General features: G+C 37.2%; 1 protein-coding gene across 1 annotated transcript; it reads right to left on the bottom strand.

Moving 5' to 3' along the window:
• Positions 1-11648: 11648 nt before the first annotated feature.
• LOC116477329 (olfactory receptor 56A5-like) lies at positions 11649-12590 on the bottom strand. Its single transcript, XM_032168046.1, is given in 1 exon segment — positions 11649-12590. A coding segment is annotated over 1 exon segment (942 nt).
• Between the last annotated feature and the right edge of the window lie 15292 nt (positions 12591-27882).

Raw genomic sequence — 27882 nt, 5'->3', positions numbered from 1 at the left:
ATCGTGAGAAAAGGGGCATCAGGACAGGCAGATGTGGATTTTGGAACTTGGGCTGTTGAACCAAAGCTTACTCATTAAAGAGATGGTCAAGTTGATCATTGGTAAGCCCCAGAACTAACTCTTTAATTGCATTATTGCTTAGGGAAAACAATGATAAAATGTGTGTGAGAACCAGCACAACTAAAAGACTTGTTTATGCCTTGCAGTTTGGTGTTCAAGTCACCCTGTTTAATTATCTCCAATTTTGTAAGACTGTGCCTTTTTATCTCTGTTGATCACTTTGATTTGGGTAAAAATCAAATGTACCTCTGACTAATGCTCAGATCTTATCCCACAATCCAGGGCTAGGAACACAGATTTGCCATTTTGTCATTGTTATTTATTGCTAGAGAGACAGGTTAATGGAATGAAATAAGGTAGTTGAGTCCTGGAGAGTTAAAGTGTGAAAATAGAGCTGGAATTATACTTTCAAAGGCTGCAAGTTTGAATTGAATAATTTAGTAATATTTGTTCCATTATAAGTTGATCTTTTTAAAATAAAATTCATATTGTCTTTTTAAATAATATTTTCATTGGAAAGTGGGATCATACTGGCAATATTAATATTTTTGCAAGAATATTAATTCCTAAAATTGCATTAAAATTAATTATTTCCAACCATAACAAAGTAACTGGTACCAGATTTTCACTTCAACCAGAAAGAAATAGGAAATTAAACAGAAAGTATGAAACAATTGTTCCAAGAACTTGAACAACATACAGCCCTAGATTTCTCCTAAAGGAACTTTCCTGATCCTAATTGCAAGGAAAGGAGGAGGTAGAAGAGAGCATAAAAGTCTTCCTAAGGTTCAAGAAAGACAGCAGATCTTGGGGACATTGAAGAAGTTGGAATTGTAAAGCAAAACAGCAGAGAAGAGGGAGCTACACAAAAAAGGACTCCAAATATACAAAGGGGTACCATTTAGTCTTTGAATGAATGGTAACACGCATCATAAGCTGCAAATATACAGGAACAAAAAACAATCACTGGGGAAAGAACGATTAATGGGGACCTTAAACAATTCTGAAAACATACGCAGGGCCAGAATATGTTTAATCTTGGAACAGTCAATGTGGAGAGACCATATTGAATACCTGGGGCATTCAGTAGAATTGCCGAAGTGGCCATTAATTTGTAGTAGTACGTAACTAGCACTGGAATAAAAGCTAATCTACATAAAAAGGAAAAAGATTAAAATCAAGACTTGAAAGAAACAAGATGATCAGCATGTAACTTATGATTTGCCAAGATAAGCTTCCAACACTCTAAAGGAAAACAACTAAATGTAGACACCCAACAATGTAAAATTTCTTATTATTAGCAGTGGAGAATCTTATGGGTCTACAGCAGCCTGAATTCTTTCCTCCTCAGAAGAAAGAATTCATCTGAGAGGCAAAAGGCAGAATAAGAGACTGAGGCAAGGTTTAGAGCAGGAGTGAATGTTTATTGAAAAGTTTAGAGCAGGAATGAAAGGAAGTAAAGTACACTTGTAAAAGGGTCAAGCAGGCGACTTGGGAGATTAAGTGCACAGTTTGGCCTTTGACTTGCGGTTGTATACATTGGCATGTTTCTGGGGGGTTACATTCCTTCTCCCCTGGTTCTTCCCTCGGGATGGCTGTCTGCATGCACCAGTGGCCAGGCAGCTCTACTAACAGGTGTACCATAGTTCTTGAAACATAATTTTTCTCTTTTCACTCTTCATTTTCATTAAAAACAAATTATGATAAGATGATATGATTGCAAAATAAGCTCTAGTCTTGTTATACTTGGTCTGATTATTTGGATAAAGCACAGCAAGAATAATTATTTGCCGTATAGGATCCTTCTTAGCCCTTTTCCCATTTGCCCTACGAATACTTGCTGGCACCACTTGCAGCTGCAGTGTTTACCCTAAAATAACTTTGCCGCAAAATATCTCACTTTTATTATTATTTTCACATCACTCTAGTATATCAACTGTGGAAACCAAATACATTATTCTATTTATAGCATTCTGTTTTAATAGAGGTATTTCCATTTACAAAGTGCAGTAATTCTCGATCGTAGAAAATGTCAAATCCTAGAAAACATAGCATTCTTATGCATGATGTTATTATTCTCGAACAATTGTTGGCCAGAGATGCATTTGATGAATCCAGTTTTTCTGAAATATGATGATTCTGATGATTCAGAAGATTATGATGTTAGTTCTATCTAGAAGTAACTCTAAGAACAGATTTTATATTTTATTTTCACATTAAAAATCAATCCGATTTGCTTCAGCTTCAAAGAGTGTGTTTACGTAAAATTAAATGAGTACTGGCAGTATCTTCTGTAGGTGCAGATCTGAGCTGCACTTTACATGTTTTGGGTTGACTCACAGACATCCTAACACAATTATGTCTTTCTCACATCAGTGTCTTTGAGTCCTGAAAGACCAGTATCTAGAGACTGCATTCTGTTATACGAGCAATGAAACAACTATAAAACAAAGTATTATTTCTGCTAAGCGTTTAAATAGATGTTTCACAAAGGTGCCTATACAATGTTTTCTCCAAGCTAATGTCTTATTAACTTCATTGTTGAGAAGCCAATGTGACTCCTCAACTTCTCACTGCCTTATGCTTATGTTTGGAGTTCACAAAATTTCATAATCACAGTATTGCTTTCCCATAGGTCAAAAGATACAAAGATGTTTTGGGTTTCCTGTCCTCGTGATCTCCACTTTCTGAAATATTGTACCTGCACAAACATACCTACCTGCCTAAGCCTACACATATTTCTACAAGGTTCCAAAAATGAAGGAGAGGTGTGTATATTTAAATATAAAGAGAGGCTTGGCACAGTGGCTCGCACCTGTAATCCCAGCACTTTGGGAGGCTGAGGCAGGCAAATCCCTGAGGTCAGGAGTTCGAGACCAGCCTGACCAGCATGGTGAAACTTGTCTCTACTAAAAATAAAAAATTAGCCAGACATGGTGGCTCATGCCTGTAATCCCAGCTACTCGGGAGGTTGAGGCAGGAGAATTGCTTGAACCTGGAAGAGATTGCAGTGAGCCGAGATCACGCCATTGCATTCCAGCCTGGGCAACGAGAGTGAAACTCCATCTCAAAAAATAAATAAATACATAAATAAATAAATAGAGAAAGATAAAATAGTGGCTTATAGCACTTCTCACAGAGTATCTTAAAACTTTATGCACTGGAGTGTTTGTTTTTAACAGAAGAATATCAAATATTTAGGAGTTTATCCTATTATAACTTATACTGCTACCACATTGTTATACTGTATACGTCATTCCATGTGTCATTCCATTCTACTGCATTTTATACTTTCTTAATCTATCTCATAAGCATTTAGTAAAAATCTTTTATGTTTTGTTATTTTGCTTGACTCAGTATAAAATTAAAAAGTGAGTGAAAACATATAGGGGAATAGCTTCCTATTCCCCGGTGATGTGCTTTCTCCATTATCTTGTAACTTGATAGACTTTGCAAGATAATGGAGAAAGCACATCATTGGAGAATAGGAAACTATTTAGACAAGGACATGAGCAATATACCTCTTGCAGAGCTCTGAAGCCTGCAAGATTCTAAATGAGACATTGCTAAAACTTACTCAGGCTACCACTGGAATTTTAATTCCAGAAAGTGTTTTCCATATGGGTCCAAATAAGTGAAAGAAACATTTTTTTAAAGATTTTTAAAACTTTTTTTTAAAGAGAAACAGGTTTTCTCTTCCAAGTGTTAGAAGACAGTTTCTTGTCACTAGTGGGATTTAAGCAAATCTTGGATATCTATTTAGCAAAGAATCCTTACAGAAAATTCCAAGAGAGCTCTAGATTTGATGACTTTTAAAAGTCCTGTAAATATGAAATTCTAGTTATCCAGAAATCAGAAAAGTGGTGGCCAATGTGGACAACCTTCTAAGTATTTTTGTGTGTTTCAAAATTGTAAATAATTTAAAAGTGTCCAGTTTCAAAAAAGAGAAGGAAATAGTGATAATGACATGACAAATTGTAGAGGTATATGCAGCAAAACTGTGAGCATCCATCCCTCAATGGTTGATTTGAGATCTCTTTTTTTTCTATTATCTCTTCATGGATAGCCTATAATCTTTTATTTTGAAGAACAGTGCTTTTAGTCTGCATTGATTCCAACTAGACTATAAGCCAACTGTCAACATCTGATATGAGGCAGCAAGACTAAGATTTTAATAGATGACTTCAAACAAGGAACAACTGAGGGTGCCATAGCATAACACCATGAGGCTCAAATAGGAAATGATTTTATAGAAGAGGCTATGCGAGAAATTGCACTGGAGACTACGAATGACACATGGAGTAGGGCTGCTACCTCTCTGAAGTGAAATGATGTATAAAATAATGAATATCCTCTACTTTTATGTTTTTTATTGTTCACTTATTACAAGTAATAAGAATAAAAGCAGTCTTTCTAAAATTGACAGTGTATGTATTTTTCATGTACAACAGGATGTTTTGAAGTATATATACATTATAAAATGCTTAAATCTAGCTAGTTAATAAATGCATTACTTCAAATAGTTATTTTTATGTTGAGTATGGCATGACCTCCACTCTCTTTGGGCTTTTCAACAATACAATGTATTATATCATTATTAACTATAGTCAACATGCTGTACAATAGATCTCTTGGACTTTTTTTTCTATCTAATTGCAATTATGTATCCTTTGACCAATCACTCCTCTAATGCCCTCCTCCTCCCTGATCACCTCATTTGTGGTAATAGCCTTCTAGTCTCTACAAGATCAGCTCTTTTAGATTCCACATGTAAATGAGAAAATGCAATGTTTGTCTTCCTGTGTCAGGCTTATTTCACTTAACATAATGCCTTCCAGGCTCATACATGTTGTCACAAGTGAGAAGATTCCATTATTTTTGTGGCTGAATAGTATTTCATTAAATATACATACCACATTTTATTTTCATTAATCTGTGGATGAACACATAGGTTAATTCCATAGGTTGGCTATTGTGAATAGTGATGCAAAAAAACATGAGATAGTAGCTATCTCTTCAACATACGATTTTCTTTCCTTTGGATATATACCCAGTAGTGGGAATGCTAGATCATATCGCAGTTCTATTTAATGTTTCAAGGAAGTTCTGTCCTGTTTTCCACAATGGCTTTACTAATTTACATTCCCACCAACAGTGTGTAAGCATTCCTTTTCTCCACATCTTCACCAGTATTTGCTATTTTTTGTGGGTTTTTTTGTTGTTGCTGTTTTGTTTTCCTTTTTGTTTTTATAATAGTCATTCTCAAAGGAGTAAGGTGACATCTCATCATGGTTTTGATTTGCATTTTCCTGATGATTAATGATATTAAGCATTTCTTTCTTATACCTGTTGGTCATTTTTATGTCTTCTTTTGAGAATGTCTACTCAGATATTTTGTCTGTTTTTTATTATTTGTTTTCTTGCTATTGAATTGTCAGAGTTCCTTATATATTTTAAACATTAATCTTTATCAGATATATATTTCACAAATATTTTCCTCCATTTAGCTCTTCATTCTGTTAAGTGAAGATTGTCTCTTCACTCTGTTGATTGTTTTCTTTGCTGTACAGAAGCTTTTTAGTTTAGTAATACCATTTGTCTATTTTTACTTTTGTTTTCTATGCTTTTGAGGTCACATCTAAATAATCATTGCCCAGATCAATGCTGTGGGATGTTTCTCTTATGTTTTCTCTAGTAGTTTCAGAGTTTGGATTCTCATATTTAAGTCTTTAGTTTATTTTGAGCTGAATTTTGTGCATGGTGAGAGATAAGGGTCTAATTTGATTCTTCTGAATATGGATATTCAGTTTTTCTGATACTATTTATTGAAAGTTCTCCTTTTCCTCATTATGCGTTATTGGCATCTTTGTTGAAAATCAATTTACCTTAAATGGATAGATTTATTTCTGGGCTTCCTATTCTGCTCCGGTGGTCTATATGCCTGTTTTTATGCCAGTACCATACTGTTTTGATTATTATAGCTTTGTAGTATAGTCTAAAATAAGGAAGTGTGATGCCTTCATTTTTGTCTTTTTCTTTCTCAAGATTGCTTTGGCTATTCAGTATCTTTTGGGGTTCCATATGAATTTTAGAATTGAGTTTTCTATTTCTGTGAAGACTGTCATTGGTATTTTGAAAGAGATTGCATTGGATCTGTATATAACTTTGGGTGGTATGGACATTTTAACACCATTATGTTGTTTCCATACAGGGAAAATTTAACTTCTTTCTTTCCAATTTGCATGTCTTTTATTTTTCTCTTGCCTAATTGCTCATGCTACGACCGACTTCCAGTATCAGTAAAGAGAAGGGGTGAAAGTGGGCATCCTTGTCTTGTTCCAGATCTCAGAGAAAAACCTTCTAATTTTCCTTGTTGAATACGCCAGCTGTGAATTTGCCATATATAACCTTTATTATGCTGAGGTAAACTTCTTCTATACCTAATTTATTAAGTTTTTATCATAAATGGAGTTTAAATCTTGGGAAATGATTTTTCTACATAGTGAAATGATTCGATGATTTTTGTTTTTCATTCTGTTAATGTGATGTATTACATTTAATTGATTTGCATATGTTGGTTAGCATTTATTCTTGCATCTCTGGATTGGATCTCACTTGATTGTGGTAAATAATCTTTTAATGTATTATTGAATTCAGTTTGCAAATGTTTTTAAAGATTTCTGCATCCATTTTCATCAGGGATATTGGCCTGTAGTTTTCTTTGTGTGTGCGTGTTCTCATCTAGTTTTGGTATCTTGGTAATGCTGACCTCTTACGATGAATTTTGAAGAATTCTCTCCTCTTTAATTTTTTGGAATAGCTTGAGAAGAATTGATGTTAGTTCTTCTTTAAATGTTTGGTATAATTCATCAGTGAAGCCATCAGATTCTGGGCTTTTCTTTAGTGAGATACTTCTACTACTATCTTTATTTCATTACTCATTATTGGCCTGTTAACATTTTCTATTTCTTCATAGGTTCCTGTAGGTTTTATGTGTCCAAAAATGTATCCGTTTCTTCGAGGTTAACTAATTTGTTGGTGTGTAGTTGATCAGAATCATTTCTCATGATACTTTGTATTTCTGTGGTATCAGTTGCAGTGTCCCCCTTTTCATCTCTGATCTTAAGTCTTTTCTCTTTTTTCTTAGTTTAGCTGAAGGTTTGTGAATTTTATCTTTTTACAAAAACCTCCATTTTGTTGATCTTTTATATATTTTTCTAGCCTACATTTTATTATTTCTGCTATTGTCTGTAATATTTTCTTCTTTGTGTTAATATTGGGTTTAGTTTGCTTTTATTTTTCTAGCTCCTTGAGGTGCAACATTAGGTTGTTTATTTGAGATTCTTTTCTTTATTCATGTATGTGTTTATTGCTATAGCCTTCCTCTTAGAACTGCTTTTTCTGTACCCCACAGGTCTGTAGCAATGAATTCCCTCAGCTCTTATTTGTCTGGGAGTCTTTATCTCCTTCATTTTTGAAGGAGAGATTTGCTAGGTATAGTATTCCTGGTTGGTGGTTTTTTTGGTGTTTTTTAAAAATATATTTTTCACTCGGCGCTTTGAATATATCATTCTACTTTCTCCTGGCCTGTAAGATTTTTGCTGAGAAGTCTTGCTAGACATATTGGAGCTTCTTTATATGTTATTTGCTTATTTTCTCTTGCTGCTTTCAAGATCCCCTTTTTGTCTGAGCTTTGACAGTTGTATTATGTCTTGGAGTAGTCTTAGGTGTATTGAATCTCACTGGTGATCTTGATCTTCTTTTACCTAGATATTTATATCTTTCCCTGGGTTTGGAAAGTATTTTGCTATTATTTTTTAAATAATATTTCTACTCCTTTATCTTTCTCTACTCACTCTTGAATGCCAATAACTTGTACATTGTATATTTTATCTTTTGATGCTATCCCATAAACCCCATAAGCTTTCTTTATTCTTTTTAGTTCTTTTTTTCTCCTCTGTCTATATATTTTTCAATAACCTATTTTTCAATAACCTGTCTTTCTGTCTACAAATTCTTTCTTCTGCTTCAGCAATTCTGTTGTTGATGCTCTACTATGTTTTCCATTCTATTCAGTGTAATATTCAGCTCAGCATTTCTGATTGATTTTTATATTATTCTTTCAATTTCTTTGTAATCTTTTTTATTTCAGTTACTTATTATTTTCCTTATTTTCTTGAATTGTTTCTGTGTATTTTATTAAAGTTTGTTAAGCTTCCATAAAATAGCTGTTTTGTATTTGTTACCACTTAATTTATACATCTCCATCTCTTCAGGGGCAATTGCTGGCACCTTACTTTGTCCATTTGGTGATGTCATGCTTCCCAGATGGCTCTTGATCCTTATGGTTATAAGTTGATGTCTGCCCATTGAAAAGGTAGGTACTTATATCAGTCACCACAGTATTGCTTTGTCTGGGAATATTTTTCAACAATAAGCCTGTCCAGAGATTTTGAACCAGTCATCTGGTGTGGCCCCTAAACCTGTAACCCCTGCAGTCATTGAAGACCTGGGGGTACTCTAAGCCTATGATCTCTGTGGCCAGTGCAGCAGTGGGTTGGAATTCCATGGCTTCTGAGTCTGTTATAGTGCTAGGCTAGAATTCAGTGGTCCCTTCTGAGGCTGGCACAGCATTGGGGTGCACCCAAACTTCATGGCCATTAAGATCTGCATGTAGTTATGGGCTATTTGGAGTCCAAGGCTGCTATAGTCAGCCAGTGGTGATGCAGGCCAGAATTCAAGTCCATCTCACACATGGCCACGGGTTTCCATCTGGCACTGAGGCAGATATAGAGGTTCAGTTTACAGATATTGGCATGTAGGTCTCTCTGGTGCTGGGTTTTACTGTGGCATGGCCCAGGATTGAGGTGCAAGCAAAGTCCAATGCTTACTTATCTGTCTTTCCCCTAAGATAGTATCTCTGTCTTTGCACTGTTCCCTGATGTTGGGGAAGGAGCAACATGTGTAAGGTAAAATTGTCCTTCCTACCCTCTTCAATGTGTCTTTTCTTATCATTATGTTAAAACCAGGTACTGTGATCACTCACCTGGTTTTCTTAGCTCTTGTAAAGATATTTAATGCATGGATAATTGTTCAAATTATCCATTTCCTATAGGAGGAAAAAATTATCCATTTCCCATGTTCTTATGGGAGAATGGTCACTAGAGAATCCTATTCCAATATTTTGCTCCACTTTCCTCCCAAATAAAAAGAAGACATTTGAGAAATCAATGTGCATTAGAAAATAATAAAATTATTTTCCACATGTAAGTTAATAGCATGTTTTAGGCTCTGGTTAAAAAACGTTTTATAAATTAGGTCATCCAGTTTATCCAGCAAACAGAAAACTCAAATAATAAGAGGGTAATTATTACTCTTCTTAAATGAGAAAATTAGAACTCATATTGAGACTGGTGAGTCAAAAGTCACACATCTTATCCATGGCCAAATCAGTGTGCCTGGAACATAAATAAAAATCAGGCTCATCCTAATAAGCAGGCTTAGGTTCTATGGTAGATAAGGTTGCATTGAACTGTGAGTTATATAAGGCTTTTTGTAAGTATCTTTGGAGAATATATTACATTAATAATTTGATTCTTTCCTTAAGAAGGGAAAATAAGAAAAAAATAAGAATCAAGATGTGCACATGATATTCACTTTTATTCATCAAAATAACTAAATATGTAAAGCATTATATTAAAGCTCTAGAATATACAAAGTTGAAAAGATGAACAAAACTCTTCACCAGACTCAGAGGAGTTTATAATCTACTACCAAAGGGAGATACACACATGACTCAAGAAGGTCAGATTAATTCCACTGGGGTAAATAAAGGAAGGGTTTGTAGAGTAGGTAGAGTTTAAACTGAGACTCATAAGATGGGCATAGTTTTTCAAATGAAAAGAGTGGTGTTGTTTTTTATGTGGAAGAGGATACTGGAACACAGACTTTAAGAAAAACATATAGGAGGGACATAATGTTAAAAAAAAAAAGAGCTAGGAGCTGACTTGCATGATAGGTAAATAGAAGAGTGAAAAATTTTGTATTTTGATTAGAATCAGTCTTTGAAGTTGAGAAGGAGGGAAGATAGAAATCAAAACTATTGTTTTGGTGAAAGACAATACTATAGAAATAATAAATTGGGCCAGTTGTGGTGACTTACACCTGTAATCACAGCACTTTGGGAGGCTGAGGCGGGTGGATTGCTTGAGCCCAGGAGTTCAAGACCAACCTCAGCAACATGGTGAAACCCTGTGCCTACAAAAAAAAAAAAATTAACCGGGCATGGTGGTGCACACCTGTAGTCCCAGCTACTTGGGAGGCTGAGGTGGGAGAATCACTTAAGCCTGGGAGGCAGAGGCTGCAGTGAGCCAAGATCGTGGCACTACACTCTAGCCTGGGTGATAGAGTAAGACCCTGTCTCCCTATCTCAAAAAAAGAAAAAAGAAAAGAAAAGATAAACTGACTTATAAGTCTTCCAAGAATAATTTAATTATCATAGATTAGGAGACATTCTGAAATGATTCAAAAATAATATCTATGAAGTGCTCTATTACTAACCAAAAAGGGGCCTAGCTACTAAATGTTAATTAATCCCAGGAAATATCGCTCAGTATATAGGTCCCACCATTTTCAGAACATGATCAGGATAAAAATTGCAAAGTGTAAAACATTATCCTTGTTCTAAAAACTCACTAATTCAGATGTCTGGATCCTATGAGAAGCTATGCTGTCCCAGGGCAGGACATGAAGATTGAGACAAAAGGACTGAAAGTAGGATGAGAAAGATGGTTTAACTGTATATCTAAGACAAGTAGGAAAGAGTAGGAATACAGATGGTGTCAGAAATCTGATGGAAAAGTCAGGTAGGATAGTATGAAGTCAGAAGTTGGTAAAATATATCTTAAAAAACGGCACACAGATTCACTTAAAGCAAAACACACACACAGACACACACACACATAGATATGAGTCCTTTTAAGATGTAAAAATCACTGGAAAAAAAAACTATAAGAAATTCACACTCCAAATAAGTAGCATTAGATAAAAATATTAACAAGATCTGTCAAGGATAGAGGAGGCAGTGAATGTCACATGTTATTCACTCTACATAAAAATCAAAGTTCTTGAGTCAACATCTACATGTCCACAAGAGATCCATTCACGGCAAAAAAGAAATTATTCACGTTGTGCTGAGTCAGGGAAAACCAAGACATATAACACATATATATGTATTAAACAGTACAAGAATTGAGAAACATTTAAAATAATTGGAATTATATTTATCCTTTGTTTGAAAACCACACAATTCTAAGCTCCAGTGATTATGGCTTGTCAATTCGTACTCACATAGATGAAGTCCAGAAAAACTTCCAAACAATTCTAGAATGCCAAAACACTAAGATTCCAGTCAGTGAAACAGAAAGCAGGATCCAGCGAGTAGATATCCCTATAATCAATTGAAACACTGAAGAAAGCCAAATCTAAACTTATTCTTGCAGTAACAATTTAAATTTTCTATGCCTTATAACAATTATTCTCCAATGTCAATTTCTGTTTTCAAGATCAGGTTGCATTCATTTTAGTTTTTACAACCTCCTCAGCAGGTTCTGGATTCCCTGCTTGATTTCCTTGGTTCTCACACCATAAACAATGGGGTTCAGAGCTGGGGGAATAAGGTGGTGCAGGATGTTGAGCAGGATGGGGACATCCGGAGGAATTATCTTCCTGGCCAGGTTAGTGATGACCAGAACCAGCAGGACTGTGGTGAAGAAGAGGATGAGGATGAAGTGGGAACCACAAGTACCTAGAGCTTTGGCCATAGCTCCCTCACCCTTAATCCTTAGCACAGTTTTCAAGATAAAAAAGTAAGAGAGAACAATAAGGATGAGGTCAGAGCCCAGCAGGGTCCAACCTATAACAAACTGGTAGCACTGATTCAAGGTGATGTCATCACAAGAGAGTTTAGAAACAGACACGTTAGTACAGATGCAGTTCTTGAAGATGTGTCCTGCACAGTATCTGAGTCGAGAAGAAAGTATGGGGATAGGCATAGTAAGAAGGCCATTCCTGGCCACAACAAAGATGGCAGCCCTAGCGACAAATTGATCAGTGATGATGGATGAGTACTGTAAGGGCTTGCAGATGGCCACATAGCGGTCATAGGCCATGATCATGAATGTACAGGACTCCATAGTCAGAAAACTGTTCATGATGAACATCTGGAGGAAGCAGGCAGGGAAGCTGATCGATCTGACGTCAAACCAGAAGATGGCCAGGACCTTGGGGATGACAGTGAGGCAGAGTACGATGTCCAGCAGGGAGAGGAGGCTGAGCAGGTAGTACAGGGGCTAGTGCAGAGAGGCTTCCAGATAGATGGTGATCAGAAGGGTGGCATTGGCCCCCATGGCCAGGAGGAAGAGGAGGCTGAGGGGCAGAGACAGCCAGTGCTGCCAGCTCTGGAAACTGGGGAAACAAATGAGGAAGAATTCAAAGGCTGGGGAAGTGGAGTTGTTGCCGGGTAATGTCATGAAATAAATCCTCAGCTGAGAAAATTTCACCTGAAATTGTGTTTGATAAGACACAGAAATTAGAAATAGAAAACAAAGCTGTTAAAATATTTGCTAACATTTTCTAATTTATAAAATGTATGACATACAGATGACCAATCCCAAATGAAGGCAAAGTTTAGTAAATATTAACATAAATAGTGAAAGGTTTAGTAAATTATTTCTGAAGTTAATTTAGAAAAGGAATTAAAACAGACTAGACAAAGGTTTAGAAGGAAAATGATTTAAAAAATACCTCACTAAAACATACGGTAAAATACAAAAAAAATTCCAAATTATACTGACAAAGCAAATTGAATAATTATAGATCCACAGGCTAGAAACACCCATAAGTTTACAGAGTAATCTAGAATTAATAAATATGTCATAAAATAATTTAATTACAGGGTCCTTTCAGTAAGTAATGCATAATTTGTTAAATAGGGGGAAAATAATTATTCCTCTTTTTATTATACACCAAAGTACATTTGAGAGGGAAAAAATGTATGATACACTCCCAACCCTATTATAAATCTGAGGAAAATAAAAGTAAATATTGATTAAATATATAGAGGAACTCCCAAACTCCCTATCACTCTGACATATGGTACTGTGTCACAACCCATCCTGGACATATTTAATCCAAGCCTGCACAAGTGCAATTCAATGTTCCTATAGAAAGACAGGCTCAAAGGTTATGCTGTTTTCATTAACATTTATAACCACCAGCCTAAAATGAGAACTTAATACACATATTCATGACAACAACCTTCTCTGGTTAATTCATTCCTCTATCCACTTCAAGCAATTTTTCATATTTTTTATTAGTTTCAAATACTAAATCTCCTCTTCTCTCAGATAACCTCTCTAACTGCTTCATAAAGACAGTAGAAACATCAGATGCAAGTCCTCTACTTCCCATGATAGACTCATAAACTCATCAACATCTACATCCTTGCTCTCCTTATTGCACCAGCAGAATCGAGGATCTATTCCTCCTCTGAATGGCAATCCTTGACCTCACAATTTGATTCTATTCACCTTGACCTTCTTAGGAACCCTGACTTATTGATTATCCAGCCCATTCCCTATGTATTCAACCCTTCCTAAATCCTTCCCATGGATATTCAAAATGTTCAAGTCTCTCATATCTTAATTATTTTCTTCATCTATCCCACATCCTCATTTGGATAAAGACCATGATTTCATTTTTTGGAGAAAAATACCGATCTATTTATTCTTCCTATTTCACACCCAAACTTAAAGGACCAAAGGAGGCAAAGGACATCTAAAAGGGGACAAGTGACTGTGGCTTCAGTAGTCCAATTGAGAAGTGATCAGTGTGTGAATAAATGGCTCTGAGGATGAAAATGGGCATATTTTAGAGGTATAAATATAATGATAGTGATATAAAGACAGTGATTAGACTAGTTGCGTAGAAGAAGAGAGGGTAGAATTCTAAGACTGCACTGTCTGTTCTGACTCCAATGACTAAGAAAGTTTCACAAAATGAAAAATAGGCTTTGAAAAGATTTGATATATGTTGTGGAGGCAGAGATTATGGATCCAATTTTGATGTGTTGAGTTTATTGGATCTGTAAACTATCAAAATACATGTGAAATAAAATGTTAGAGAAAGCAATTTAAATTCATTTGAAAGTTAAAGAATTGGAGATCATCAACACATAACATATAGTTCAAACCATAGGCCTTTAAATAGATATACTTATGGAGAATATATAAATTAAAGACAAAAAGAGCATAAAATAGAACCCTAAGAAATGCCTACCCTTAATCTTAGGATCAAAAGAGGTAAAGAGATTGCAAGGAGACCTAAAAGGAATGAACAGAGACATAACTGAAAATCAAATGGAGTGGACAGATATGCTCACATGAAGAATTTCAGTAATGTGAGAAAGAGATTATCCATTGCATTTGGCAATTAGGTAATCATTGGAGGTCCTAGCAAACAGTTTCATGTGAAGAGAGAAATAGAATGCGGGAGGACAGGGAGCCAGCAGGACTGGAATGAATGGACACAGGGAGGACTGATCACCTCATCGGAGATCTTCACTTCAACAAACAGCTTCACATGGAGGGAAAACTGAATGCACAGGTAGAACAGCATGTGTTAATGCATAGGGTTTTTTTTACAAAAAGAAATGTGAATACATTTAAACTGAGGGGCAAAAGACTAGGAAGAAAAATATTGGTGATAAAAAGGAAAAAAAAAAAAAAAAGATAAAGCAACAGGCCTGGGGAGACAACTACTATTTCCATTTAAATACTGCACAAAACACACCACTGTCTAACTTTCTCTCCTCTCTCTGCCGAATCCACTGTAAAATCTCTGAAGTACATAGACTGTATTTTCTCTCTTTTTATTTCATGTTGATTTTACAGTATCCAGAGCTTAATAAATTCTTAATAAATGCTTGTGAGGTAAATGTCTTAATTTGGGGGAAGGGTGTTGACTTTTAAAGACTGAAATAAGAAAAAATAAAAAAGGAAAATATTAACCAAAGAAACCAAGGGAACTGATGTGGAAATTGAGGCAAGCCACAGGGAGAAGCTCAAGATAATAGGAGCTGAATGAGCTGTGGGCCAGAGGTAGAGACAGTGACAGCACAAAGCTCTTGGGGAAGCTTGGGGAATCTTAAACAAGTCATTTGCTTTTAGTGCCCTCTGGCCCCAAAGCCTGACACTTGGTGGGAGGGATACCCCTGATTCACCCCACTGACCTACTAGGTCATTGCCTTCATACATACAGCACCACCAAACTACCTTGTAGTTCCTTCAAATGAAGAGAATGTCTTAGAGATCTTGCAATCCACCAAGGCAGAAAATATCCCAACACCCTAAAATATCCTCATTTCTCGCCCTCTGCTCATTTTCTTTTCCTTAGTCCACTGTCTCTGAAAGATTCTTTCCTTAACTTGTGCTTTTTCCCGCCTCTTATGTGTAGTCCCCGTCTACGATTGTGCTTTACAATTCCCAGACTCTGATCCATCCTCTTCAAGTCCTCATTCCTCCTTCACATTGTGGAGAATTACCTTATTCAATTCATCCTCTGCTACCTGGATTTTACTAAGAAGACTCTACTTAGTATAAAGGATAAGAGAGGAGGGTATGACAAGGAATGGGAGTAGAGAAAAAGTGGTTAGATACCTGAACATACTGTCAGATGGAGTTATAGACATAAATATGAATCAAACTTTTGATATATTCTGTTAATAACTATTATAAAGGAACACTGCACTAACAAAAGTAACAGTGATCAGACAGAAATTGATAACTTTTATTCTGCTTTGCTTTTGTTCAACTATCCTTTGAATATTGTGCCCAATTCAATGCACCTTGATTTAGGAACCACTTCTGAAACTGTACCACACAAAAAAGTACCCAGGATAAAGAAGATACTAAAAACTCATTATAAGAGGAGATATTTTAACCAAGTGAAGCCTTCCAAAATATATGACTGACCTTCAAGGGGAAGAAGAAACGACTAGGGCTATTAGGGAAAAAAACCACAAGGAAGTCTGTTTCTGCTGCCTATAAATCATGTCTAATAATGAGAGGAAGCTTTTTCTCTCATTAACACTGGAACATGCTGGGAGAAGGCAATGAGCACATTTCCTCACCAGTTCTTGCCCTGAGCCTCTTGAACTTGTGTCATATTAAACTCAAAATGTGGTCCCAGAACCACTTTTCCTCTTTTAAATCCCTAGATTGCTATTTCTGGGCACACATGTGTGAAGTTCTCAGCCACAGAACACATGGGACCCCTTGTATGCAATAATATGAGATTGCTGAGACTGCAGAAGAGGCTTCCAGCAGGAAACTAGGATTCCTAAATCTTCATGCATTCAGTATCAGAGCCCATTGACTTTTTCTCCTTTTTTATGAGGATCAATATAAGCATGAGGAGAAAGTCTCCTGTTGAGTCCTCTGGTGACCTAGGGTCTCCTGGCCCAACACAGCATTGCTCCCCTGCCTTACCCCTGAAGCTCACAGAGGATACAACAGATTAGGTCCTGCTTGAGGAATCAGCTGCTTGCATCCAGTAACCAGAGCTGAGACTGCTTCTGAATCTAGAGGGTTTTATGATCTACAGTCAGTTCCTCACACTGTCCCATCCCCTTCTCCAAGCCAGCTGGGAGAAGTAGTTTGGGATACTGGGACTCAGCAGCTAAGTTAAAGGTTCCCATGAGAGCCAGGCTGGAGTGCAGTGGCGCGAGCTCGGCTCACTGCAACCACTGCCTCCCAGGTTCAAGCGATTCTCCTGCCTCAGCCTCCCAAGTAGGTGGGATTACAGGCGCCTGCCACCACACCCGGCTAATTTCTGTATTTTTAGTAGAGACAGGGTTTCACGTCAAGTGACCCCCCTGCCTCGGTCTTTTAAAGTGCTGGGATTACAGGCGTGAGCCACCGTGCCTGGCAGGCAACAGGATTTAAATATGAGAGAGAATTCAATTCTGCATCTGTCTACTTGACTACACAGACCATCCTCCTAAACATTCTCTTATTCTACATTCAACATCATAAGATGTTATATTGACAGATTTCCTTGTATTGAAACTTTTCAGAATTTCTTAACAAACCTGCAAGATTTCCTTCTTTTTATAGTAACTGAAATTCAACTCTACTATTTGATATCTGTATGAATTTTGACAGCTAATTTACTGTATGTAATCTCAGTCATTAATAAATATTTATTTATAATTACCAACTATATGTCCAGAATGAGATTAGTCACAGGGATAAGAGATTATGGTCCCTGCTCTCATCAAAATTTTATTATGGTAATTGCATTACATCATAGTATCAATGGCTTCCCATTGTTCATAAAATAAAACCAACTTTCCTAATATGGACTCCTGAGAAATATCTATGAACTGGACTCTAAGCTTCATGAGGACTAAATTCCTGTTAATTTTGTTCCCTATTAATATGATGTCTAGTGCAGTGTTTACAATGTGTTAGAATCAACATATTTTTATCGAATTAATTCAAGATCATACATACTCTATCTCCTCCTTACTTCTCCAGTGTATTTAGAACCACTTTTTTTCAGTGAATGATTATTCCTGCCATAGTCATTGTTGAATGTCTCTTGGGGGTTTGTGATTATGAAGTTAAAGTGAAATCAGTCAGTTGATATTTTTTCCTTCACCTCCTAGGTCCAACCACAGAGAAGACAAACAGTTGGGTTTAATCCAGTATGTTCTTAATTTTGTATCTGACCACAAATCTCTTGTGTTCTTTGACCTATTTTGTGGTTGAGCAGGCTGAACTCTATGGCCTACTTCAACTGAGCTTTCTGAAATGACTTCCTGGCTTCCAGTTCAGATAATAGTAGCCACCTGAAGGAGATCAAAATATGGAGGGACAAGGTTGGGTATTTATTATTATTCCTATCCTTTGCTTTGATACAGTTCTGTTAGTGGCTGTTTCTTTGTAGCCAGAGGTCCTATTGGGAAGCATATCTTCCAAAGCTCCAGTGCTTACTAAGCGATAGTTTGCTGAGAACGATGGTTTCCAGCTTCATCCATGTCCCGACAAAGGACATGAACTCATCCTTTTTTATGGCTGCATAGGGTTCCATGGTGTATATGTGCCACATTTTCTTAATCCAGTCTATCGTTGGACATTTGGGTTGGTTCCAAGTCTTTGCTATTGTGAATAGTGCCGCAATAAACATACGTGTGCATGTGTCTTTATAGCAGCATGATTTATAATCCTTTGGGTATATACCCAGTAATAGGATGGCTGGGTCAAATGGTATTTCTAGTTCTAGATCCCTGAGGAATCACCACACTGACTTCCACAATGGTTGAACGAGTTTACAGTCCCACCAACAGTGTAAAGGTGTTCCTATTTTTTCCTCTCCAGCGCCTGCTGTTTCCTGACTTTTTAATGATGGCCATTCTAACTGGTGTGAGATGGTATCCCATTGTGGTTTTGATTTGCATTTCTCTGATGGCCAGTGATGATGAGCATTTTTTCATGTGTTTTTTGGCTGCATAAGTGTCTTCTTTTGAGAAGTATCTGTTCATGTCCTTCGTCCACTTTTTGATGGGGTTGTTTTTTTCTTGTAAATTTGTTTGAGTTCATTGTAGATTCTGGATATTAGCCCTTTGTCAGATGAGTAGGTTGCAAAAATTTTCTCCCATTTTGTAGGTTGCCTGTTCACTCTGATGGTAGTTTCTTTTGCTGTGCAGAAGCTCTTTAGTTCAATTAGGTCCCATTTGTCAATTTTGGCTTTTGTTGCCATTGCTTTTGGGGTTTTAGACATGAAGTCCTTGCCCATGCCTATGTCCTGAATGGTAATGCCTAGGTTTTCTTCTAGGGTTTTTATGGTTTTAGGTCTAACATGTAAGTCTTTAATCCATCTTGAATTAATTTTTATATAAAGCGTAAGGAAGGGATCCAGTTTCAGCTTTCTACATATGGCTAGCCAGTTTTCCCAGCACCATTTATTAAATAGGGAATCCTTTCCCATTGCTTGTTTTTGTCAGGTTTGTCAAAGATCAGATAGTTTTAGATATGAGGCATTATTTCTGAGGGCTCTGTTCTGTTCCATTGATCTATATCTCTGTTTTGGTACCAGTACCATGCTGTTTTGGTTACTGTAGCCTTGTAGTATAGTTTGAAGTCAGGTAGCGTGATGCCTCCAGCTTTGTTCTTTTGGCTTAGGATCGGCTTGGCGATGCGGGCTCTTTTTTGGTTCCATATGAACTTTAAAGTAGTTTTTTCCAATTCTGTGAAGAAAGTCATTGGTAGCTTGAAGGGGATGGCATTGAATCTATAAATTACCTTGGGCAGTATGGCCATTTTCACGATATTGATTCTTCCAACCCATGAGCATGGAATGTTCTTCCATTTGTTTGTATCCTCTTTTATTTCATTGAGCAGTGGTTTGTAGTTCTCCTTGAAGAGGTCCTTCACATCCCTTGTAAGTGGGATTCCTAGGCATTTTATTCTCTTTGAAGCAATTGTGAATGGGAGTTCACTCATGATTTGGCTCTCTGTCTGTTATTGGTGTATAAGAATGCTTGTGATTTTTCTACATTGATTTTGTATCCTGAGACTTTGCTGAAGTTGCTTATCAGCTTAAGGAGATTTTGGGCTGAGACAATGGGGTTTTCTAGATATACAATCACATCATCTGCAAACAGGGACAATTTGACTTCCTCTTTTCCTAAATGAATACCCTTTATTTCCTTCTCCTGCCTGATTGCCCTGGCCAGAACTTCCAACACTATGTTGAATAGGAGTGGTGAGAGAGGGCATCCCTGTCTTGTGCCAGTTTTCAAAGGGAATGCTTCCAGTTTTTGCCCATTCAGTATGATATTGGCTGTGGGTTTGTCATAGATAGCTGTTATTATTTTGAGATACGTCCCATCAATACCTAATTTATTGAGAGTTTTTAGCATGAAGCGTTGTTGAATTTTGTCAAAGGCCTTTTCTGCATCTGTTGAGATAATCATGTGGTTTTTGTCTTTGGTTCTGTTTATATGCTGGATTACATTTATTGATTTGTGTATGTTGAACTAGCCTTGCATCCTGGGGATGAAGCCCACTTGATCATGGTGGATAAGCTTTTTGATGTGCTTCTGGATTTGGTTTGCCAGTATTTTATTTTGCCAGTATTTATATCAATGTTCATCAAGGATATTGGTCTAAAATTCTCTTTTTTGGTTGTGTCTCTGCCCGACTTCAGTATCAGGATGCTGCTGGCCTCATAAAATGAGTTAGGGAGGATTCCTTCTTTTTCTATTGATTGGAATAGTTTCAGAAGGAATGGTACCAGTTCCTCCTTGTACCTCTGGTAGAATTCAGCTGTGAATCCATCTGGTCCTGGACTCTTTTTGGTTGGTAAGCTATCGATTATTGCCACAATTTCAGAACCTGTAATTGGTCTATTCAGAGATTCAACTTCTTCCTGGTTTAGTCTTCGGAGGGTGTATGTGTCAAGGAATTTATCCATTTCTTCTAGGTTTTCTAGTTTATTTGCAGAGAGGTGTCTGTAGTATTCTCTGATGGTAGATTGTATTTCTGTGGGATGGGTGGTGATATCCCCTTTATCATTTTTTATTGCATCTATTTGATTCTACTCTCTTTTCTTCTTTATTAGTCTTGCTAGCGGTCTATCAATTTTGTTGATCTTTTCAAAAAACCAGTTCCTGGATTCATTAATTTTTTGAAGGGTTTTTTGTGTCTCTATTTCCTTCAGTTCTGCTCTGATTTTAGTTATTTCTTGCCTTCTGCCAGCTTTTGAATGTGTTTGCTCTTGCTTTTCTAGTTCTTTTAATTGTGATGTTAAGGTGTCAATTTTGGATCTTTCCTGCTTTCTCTTGTGGGCATTTAGTGCTATAAATTTCCCTCGACACACTGCTTTGAATGTGTCCCAGAGATTCTGGTATGTTGTGTCTTTGTTCTCGTTGGTTTCAAAGAACATCTTTATTTCTGCCTTCATTTCGTTATGTACCCAGTAGTCATTCAGGAGCAGGTTGTTCAGTTTCCATGCAGTTGAGCGGTTTTGAGTGAGTTTCTTAATCCTGAGTTCTAGTTTGATTGCACTGTGGTCTGAGAGACAGTTTGTTACAATTTCTGTTCTTTTACATTTGCTGAGGAGAGCTTTACTTCCAACTATGTGGTCAATTTTGGAATAGGTGTGGTGTGGTGCTGAAAAAATGTATATTCTGTTGATTCGGGGTGAAGAGTTCTGTAGATGTCTATTAGGTCCACTTTGTGCAGAGCTCAGTTCAATTCCTGGATATCCTTGTTAACTTTCCGTCTCATCGATCTGTCTAATGTTGATGGTGGGGTGTTAAAATTTCCCATTATTATTGTGTGGGAGTCTAAGTCCCTTTGTAGGTCACTCAGGACTTGCTTTATGAATCTGGGTGCTCCTGTATTGGATGCATATATATTTAGGATAGTTAGCTCTTCTTGTTGAATTGATCCCTTTACCATTATATAATGGCCTTCTTTGTCTCTTTTGATCTTTGTTGGTTTAAAGTCTGTTTTATCAGAGACTAGGATTGCAACCCCTGCCTTTTTTTGTTTTCCATTTGCTTGGTAGATCTTCCTCCATCCCTTTATTTTGAGTCTATGTGTGTCTCTGCACGTGAGATGGGTTTCCTGAATACAGCATACTGATGGGTCTTGACTCCTTACCCAATTTGCCAGTCTGTGTCTTTTAATTGGAGCATTTAGCCCGTTTACATTTAAAGTTAATATTGTTATGTGTGAATTTGATCCTGTCATTATGATGTTAGCTGGTTATTTTGCTCGTTAGTTGATGCAGATTCTTCCTAGCCTTGATGGTCTTTACAATTTGGAATGCTTTTGCAGTGGCTGGTACCGGTTGTTCCTTTCCATGTTTAGTGCTTCCTCCAGGAGCTCTATTACGGCAGGCCTGGTGGTGGCAAAATCTCTCAGCATTTGCTTGTCTGTAAAGGATTTTATTTCTCCTTCACTTATAAAGCTTAGTTTGTCTGGATATGAAATTCTGGGTTGAAATTTCTTTTCTTTAAGAATGTTGAATACTGGCCCCCACTCTCTTCTGGCTTGCAGAGTTTCTCCTGAGAGATCAGCTGTTAGTCTGATGGGCTTCCCTTTGTGGGTAACCCGACCTTTCTCTCTGGCCGCCCTTAACATTTTTTCCTTCATTTCAACTTTGGTGAATCTGACAATTATGTGTCTTGGGGTTGCTCTTCTCGAGGAGTATCTTTGTGACATTCTCTGTATTTCCTGAATCTGGATGTTGGCCTGCCTTGCTAGATTGAGGAAGTTCTCCTGGATGATATCCTGCAGAGTGTTTTCCAACTTGGTTCCATTCTCCCCATCACTTTCAGGTACACCAATCAGATGTGGATTTGGTCTTTTCACATAGTCCCATATTTCTTGGAGGCTTTGTTCGTTTCTTTTTATTCTTTTTTCTCTGAAATTCTCTTCTTGCTTCATTTCATTCATTTCGTCTTCCATCGCTGATACCCTTTCTTCCAGTTGATCGCATCAGCTACTGAGGCTTCTACATTTGTCACGTAGCTCTCGTGCCTTGATTTTCAGCTCCTTCAGGTCCTTTAAGGACTTCTCTGCATTGGTTATTCTAGTTATCCATTCATCTAATTTTTTTTCAAAGTTTTTAACTTCTTTGCCATTGGTTCAAATTTCCTCCTGTAGCTCGGAGTAATTTTATTGTCTGAAGCCTTCTTCTCTCAACTCGTCAAAAGCATTCTCCGTCCAGCTTTGTTCTGTTGCTGTTGAGGAGCTGTGATCCTTTGGAGGAGGAGAGGTGCTCTGATTTTTAGAGTTTCCAGTTTTTCTGCTCTGTTTTTTTCCCATCTTTGTGGTTTTATCTACCTTTGATCTTTGATGATGGTGACATACAGATGAGTTTTTGGTGTGGATGTCCTTTCTGTTTGTTCATTTTCCTTCTACCAGACAGGACCCTCAGCTGCAGGTCTGTTGGAGTTTGCTAGAGGTCCACTCCAGACGCTGTTTGCCTGTGTGTCAGCAGCAGTGGCTGCAGAACAGCGGATTTTCATGAACTGTGAATGCTGCTGCCTGATTGTTCCTCTGGAAGTTTTGTCTCAGAGGAGTACCCGGCCGTGTGAGGTGTCAGTCTGCCCCTACTGGGGGATGCCTCCCAGTTAGGCTGCTTGGGGGTCAGGGACCCACTTGAGGAAGCATTCTGCCCGTTGTCAGATCTCCAGCTGCATGCTGGGAGAACCACTACTCTCTTCAAAGCTGTCAGACAGGGACATTTAAGCCTGCAGAGGTTACTGCTGTCTTTTTGTTTGTCTGTGCCCTGCCCCCAGAGGAGGAGCCTACAGAGGCAGGCAGGCCTCCTTGAGCTGTGGTGGGCTCCACCCAGTTCGAGCTTCCTGGCTGCTTTGTTTACCTAAGCAAGCCTGGGCAATGGCAGGTGCCCCTCCCCTAGCCTCGCTGCCGCCTTGCAGTTTGATCTCAGACTGCTGTGCTAGCAATGAGCGAGACTCCATGGGCGTAGGACCCTCTAAGCCAGGTGTGGGATATAATCTCCTGGTGTGCCGTTTTTTAAGCCCGTCAGAAAAGTGCAGTATTAAGGTGGGAGTGACCCAATTTTCTGGGTGCCATCTGTCACCCCGTCTTTGACTAGGAAATGGAACTCCCTGACCCCTTGTGCTTCCTGAGTGATGCAATGCCTCGCCCTGCTTCAGCTCACACACGGTGCGCTGCACCCACTGTCCTGCGCCCACTGTCTGGCACTCCCTAGTGAGATGAACCCGGTACGTCAGATGGAAATGCACAAATCAGCTGTCTTCAGCACTGCTCACGCTGGGAGCTGTAGACTGGAGCTGTTCCTATTCAGCCATCTTGGCTCCACCCCTCAGAGTTTCTGTACTAAGTTCTTTGAGAAATCTCCAAACTGATTTCCACAGTGGCTGAACTAATTTACATTCCCACCGGCAGTGTATAAGTGTTCCTATTGCTCTGGTATCTTGCCACTATCCATTACTTTTTGGCTTTTTAATAATTAGCCATATGACTGCTATAAAATGGTATCTCATTGTGGTTTTGATTTTCACTTCTTTAATGGTTAGTGATGTTGAGTATTTTTTCATATGCTTGTTGACCAAGGCATGTCTTCTTTTGAGAAGTGTCTGTTCATGCCATTTGCTCATTTTTTAATAAGGTTGTTTGGGTTTTTCTTGTTGATTCATTTAAGTTTCTTATGGATTCTGGATATTAGACCTTAGTCAGATGCATAGTTTGCAAATATTTTCTCCTATTATATAGGTTATCTGTTTATCGTATTGATAATTTATTTTGCTGTGCAAAGTTCTTTTGTTTAACAAAGTCCCACTTGTCTATTTTTGATTTGTTGCAATTAATTTTGGAGTCTTCATCATAAAATATTTGCCAGGGCCTATATCCAGAATGATATTCCCTAGATTTTCTTATAGGGTTTTATAGCTTAAGTTTTATAATCAAGTCTTTAATTCATCTTGAGTTGATTTTTATGGTGATAGGAAGGTGTCCAGTTTCAATCTTCTGCATTTGGCAGCCAGATATCCCAGCACCATTTATCGAATAGAGAATCTTTTCTCCATTGCTTGTTATTGTTGACTTTGTTGAAGATAAAATGGTTGCAGGTGTGCAGCATTATTTCTGGGTTTTGTAATCTTTTCCATTGGTTTGTGTGTCTGTTTTTGTACCAGTACTATGTTTTTTGGTTACTGTAGCCCTGTAGTACAGTTTGAAATTGGGTAATGTAATGTTTCCAGCTTTGTTCTTTGTGCTTAGGATCACTTCGGCTATTCAGGCTCTTTTTGGTTCCATATGAATTTTACAATAGTTTTTTTCTAATTCTGTGAAAAATGTCATTAGTAGCTTGATAGGAATAGTATTGAATCTCTAAATTGCTTTGGGCAGTATGGAGAATGTTTTAACAATATTGTTTCTATCCGTGAGCATGGAATATTTTCCCATTTGTTTATTTTTGTCTCTAATTTCTTTCAGCAGTGTTTTGTAATTCTGGTTGTAGAGATATTTTATCTCCCTGGTTATCTGTATTTCTAGGTTTTTTTATTTTTTGTTGCTATTGTAATGGGATTGCATTATTGACTTGGTTCTCAGCTTGGATAGTATTGGTGTGTATAGGAATAGCACTGATTTTTATAATTGTCTCCTGAAATTTGCTGAAGTTTTTTTAAATCAGATTTAGGGGACTTTAGGCAGAGAGTATGGGGTTTTCTAGATATAGAATGGTATCTTCTGTGAAGAGAGATAGTTTGACTTCCTCTCTTCCTATTTGGATGCCTTTTCTTTCTTTTTCTTGCCTGATTGCTCTGTCCATGACTTCCAGTAGTATGCTGAATAGGAGTGGTGAGAGTGGGCATTCTTTTCTTGTTCCAGTTGTCAAGGGGAGTGCTTCCAGCTTTTGCTCATTCAGTATGATGTTGGCTGTGCGTTTGTCATAGATGGCTTTTATTATTGTGAAAGATGTTCCTTTGATGCCTAGTTTTTTGTGGGTTTTTAACATGAAGGGATGTTGAATGTTATCAAAAGACTTTTCTGTCTATTGAGATGATCACATGGTTTTGTTTTTAGCTCTGTTTGTGAGATGAACCCCATTTATTGATTTGCAAATGTTGAACCAACTTTGCATCACAGAAATAAACCCTATCTGATCATGGTGGATTAGCTTTTTGATGTGCTGCTGCATTTAGTTTGCTAGTTTTTTTTTTTTTTTTTTTTTTTAGGATTTTTGCATCTATGTTCATTAGGGATATTGGCCTGAAGTTTTCTTTTTTCATTGTGTCTCTGCCAGATTTTGGTATCAAAATGATGCTGGCCTCATAGAATAAGTTGGGAAGTCACTCCTTCTCAATTATTTGGAATAGTTTCAGTGGGATTGGTACCAGTGCTTCTTTACACATCTTGAAGAATTAATCTGTGAATCCATATGATCCAGGGCTTTTTCTTGTTGTTAGGTTTTTTTTATGACTGAGTCAAATTTGGAACTCAATACTGGTCTGTGCAGGCTTTCTATTTCTTCCTCATTTAATCTTGGAAGGTCGTATGTTCCAGGAATTTATCCATTTTTTTCTAGGTTTTATCATTTGTGTCTGTAGAGATGTTCACAATAGTCTCTGAAGACTTTCCATATTTTTGTGGAGTCAGTAGTAATGTCCTCTTTGTCATTTCTGATTGTGCTTATTTGGATATTCTCTTTTTTATTATTAGCCTAGCTAATAATTTTTCTTTCAAAGAACAACGTTTTGGTTTCATTGATCTTTTGTATAGTTTTTTGCATCTCAAATTCATTCAGTTCACCTCTGGTTTTGGTTATTTGTTTTCTTCTGCTAGCTTTGGGGTTGTTTTCTTCTTGTTTTTCTAGTTCCTCTAGGTGGGAAGTTAGGTTGTTAAACTTTTGATGTGAGCATTTAGCACTATATGTCTTCCTCTTGACATTGCTTTAGCTGTGTCCCAGAGATTCTCATATGTTATATCTCTGTTCTCATTAGTTTCAAATAATTTATTGATTTCTGCCTTAATTGCATTATTTACCCCAAATCATTCAGGAACAAATTGTTTAATTTCCATGTAATTGTATGGTTTTGAGAGATCTTCCTGGTATTGATTTCTATTTTTGTTTTGCTGTTATCTGAGAATGTAGTTGGTATAATTTCAATTTTGTTTAATTTATTGAGAATTGGTTTATAGCTGAGCATGTTATTGATTTTAGATTATGTACCCTGTGCAGAGTAGCAGAATGTATACTCTGTGGTCGTTGGGTGGAGTGTTCTGTAGATGTCTCTTAGGTCCATTTATTCAACTGTTGAGTTTAGGTCCTGAAGATCTTTGCTAGTTTTCTGCCTCAATCATCTGTATGATACTATCAATGGGGTATTGAAGTCTCCCATTATTATTCTGTGGTTATCAAAGTCTCTTTGTAGGACTCTAAGAACTTCTTTTATGAATGCTCAGTGTTGGGTGCATATATATTTAGGATAGTTGAGTCTTCTTGATGCATTGAACTCTTTATCATTATGTAATGTCCATCTTTGTCCTCATTGATCACTGTTGGTTTAAAGTCAGTTCTGTGTGAAATAAAAATAGCAACGCTTGCTCTTTTTTGTTTTCCATTTGCTTAATAGATTTTTCTCCATTCGTTTGCTTTGAGCCTATGGATGTCATTGCATGTGAGACAAGACTCTTGAAGACAGCATATAGTTGGGTCTTGCTTCTTTATCCAACTTACCAAATTGAACATTTTTAGTGGGGTTTTTACCCCATTTATTCTCAAGGTTAATATTAATATATGCAGATTTGATCCTGTCATGTTTTTAGATGGTTGTTATGTAGACTTGATTGTGTACTTGCTTCATAGTGTCAATAGTCTATGTACTTAAGTGTGTTTTAGTGGTGGTCAGCAACAGTCTTTCATTTCCATGCTTAGCACTTCCTTAAAGACCTCTTCTAAGGCAAGTCTACTGGTAACAAATTTCCTTATCATTTGCTTGTCTAAAAAGGATTTTATTTCTTCTTTCATTATGAAGCTTAGTTTGGCTGGATATGAAGTTCTTGACTGGAATTTCTTTTCATTAAGGATAGTGATAATAGGTCCCCAATCTCTTTTAGTTTGTGAGGTTTTTGCTGAAAGTTCCACTGTTAATCTGATGGGTTTCCTTTTGTAGGTGGCCTGCTGCTTCTTTCTAGCTGTCTTTAATACATTTTATTTCATGACAACGTTGGAGAATCTGATGACTATGTGTCT

This window comes from Hylobates moloch, unplaced genomic scaffold, assembly GCF_009828535.3.
Source record: "Hylobates moloch isolate HMO894 unplaced genomic scaffold, HMol_V3 SCAFFOLD_11, whole genome shotgun sequence".
NCBI classification, from domain to species: Eukaryota; Metazoa; Chordata; class Mammalia; order Primates; family Hylobatidae; genus Hylobates; species Hylobates moloch.
This window is presented reverse-complemented; position numbering and strand designations above follow the sequence as displayed.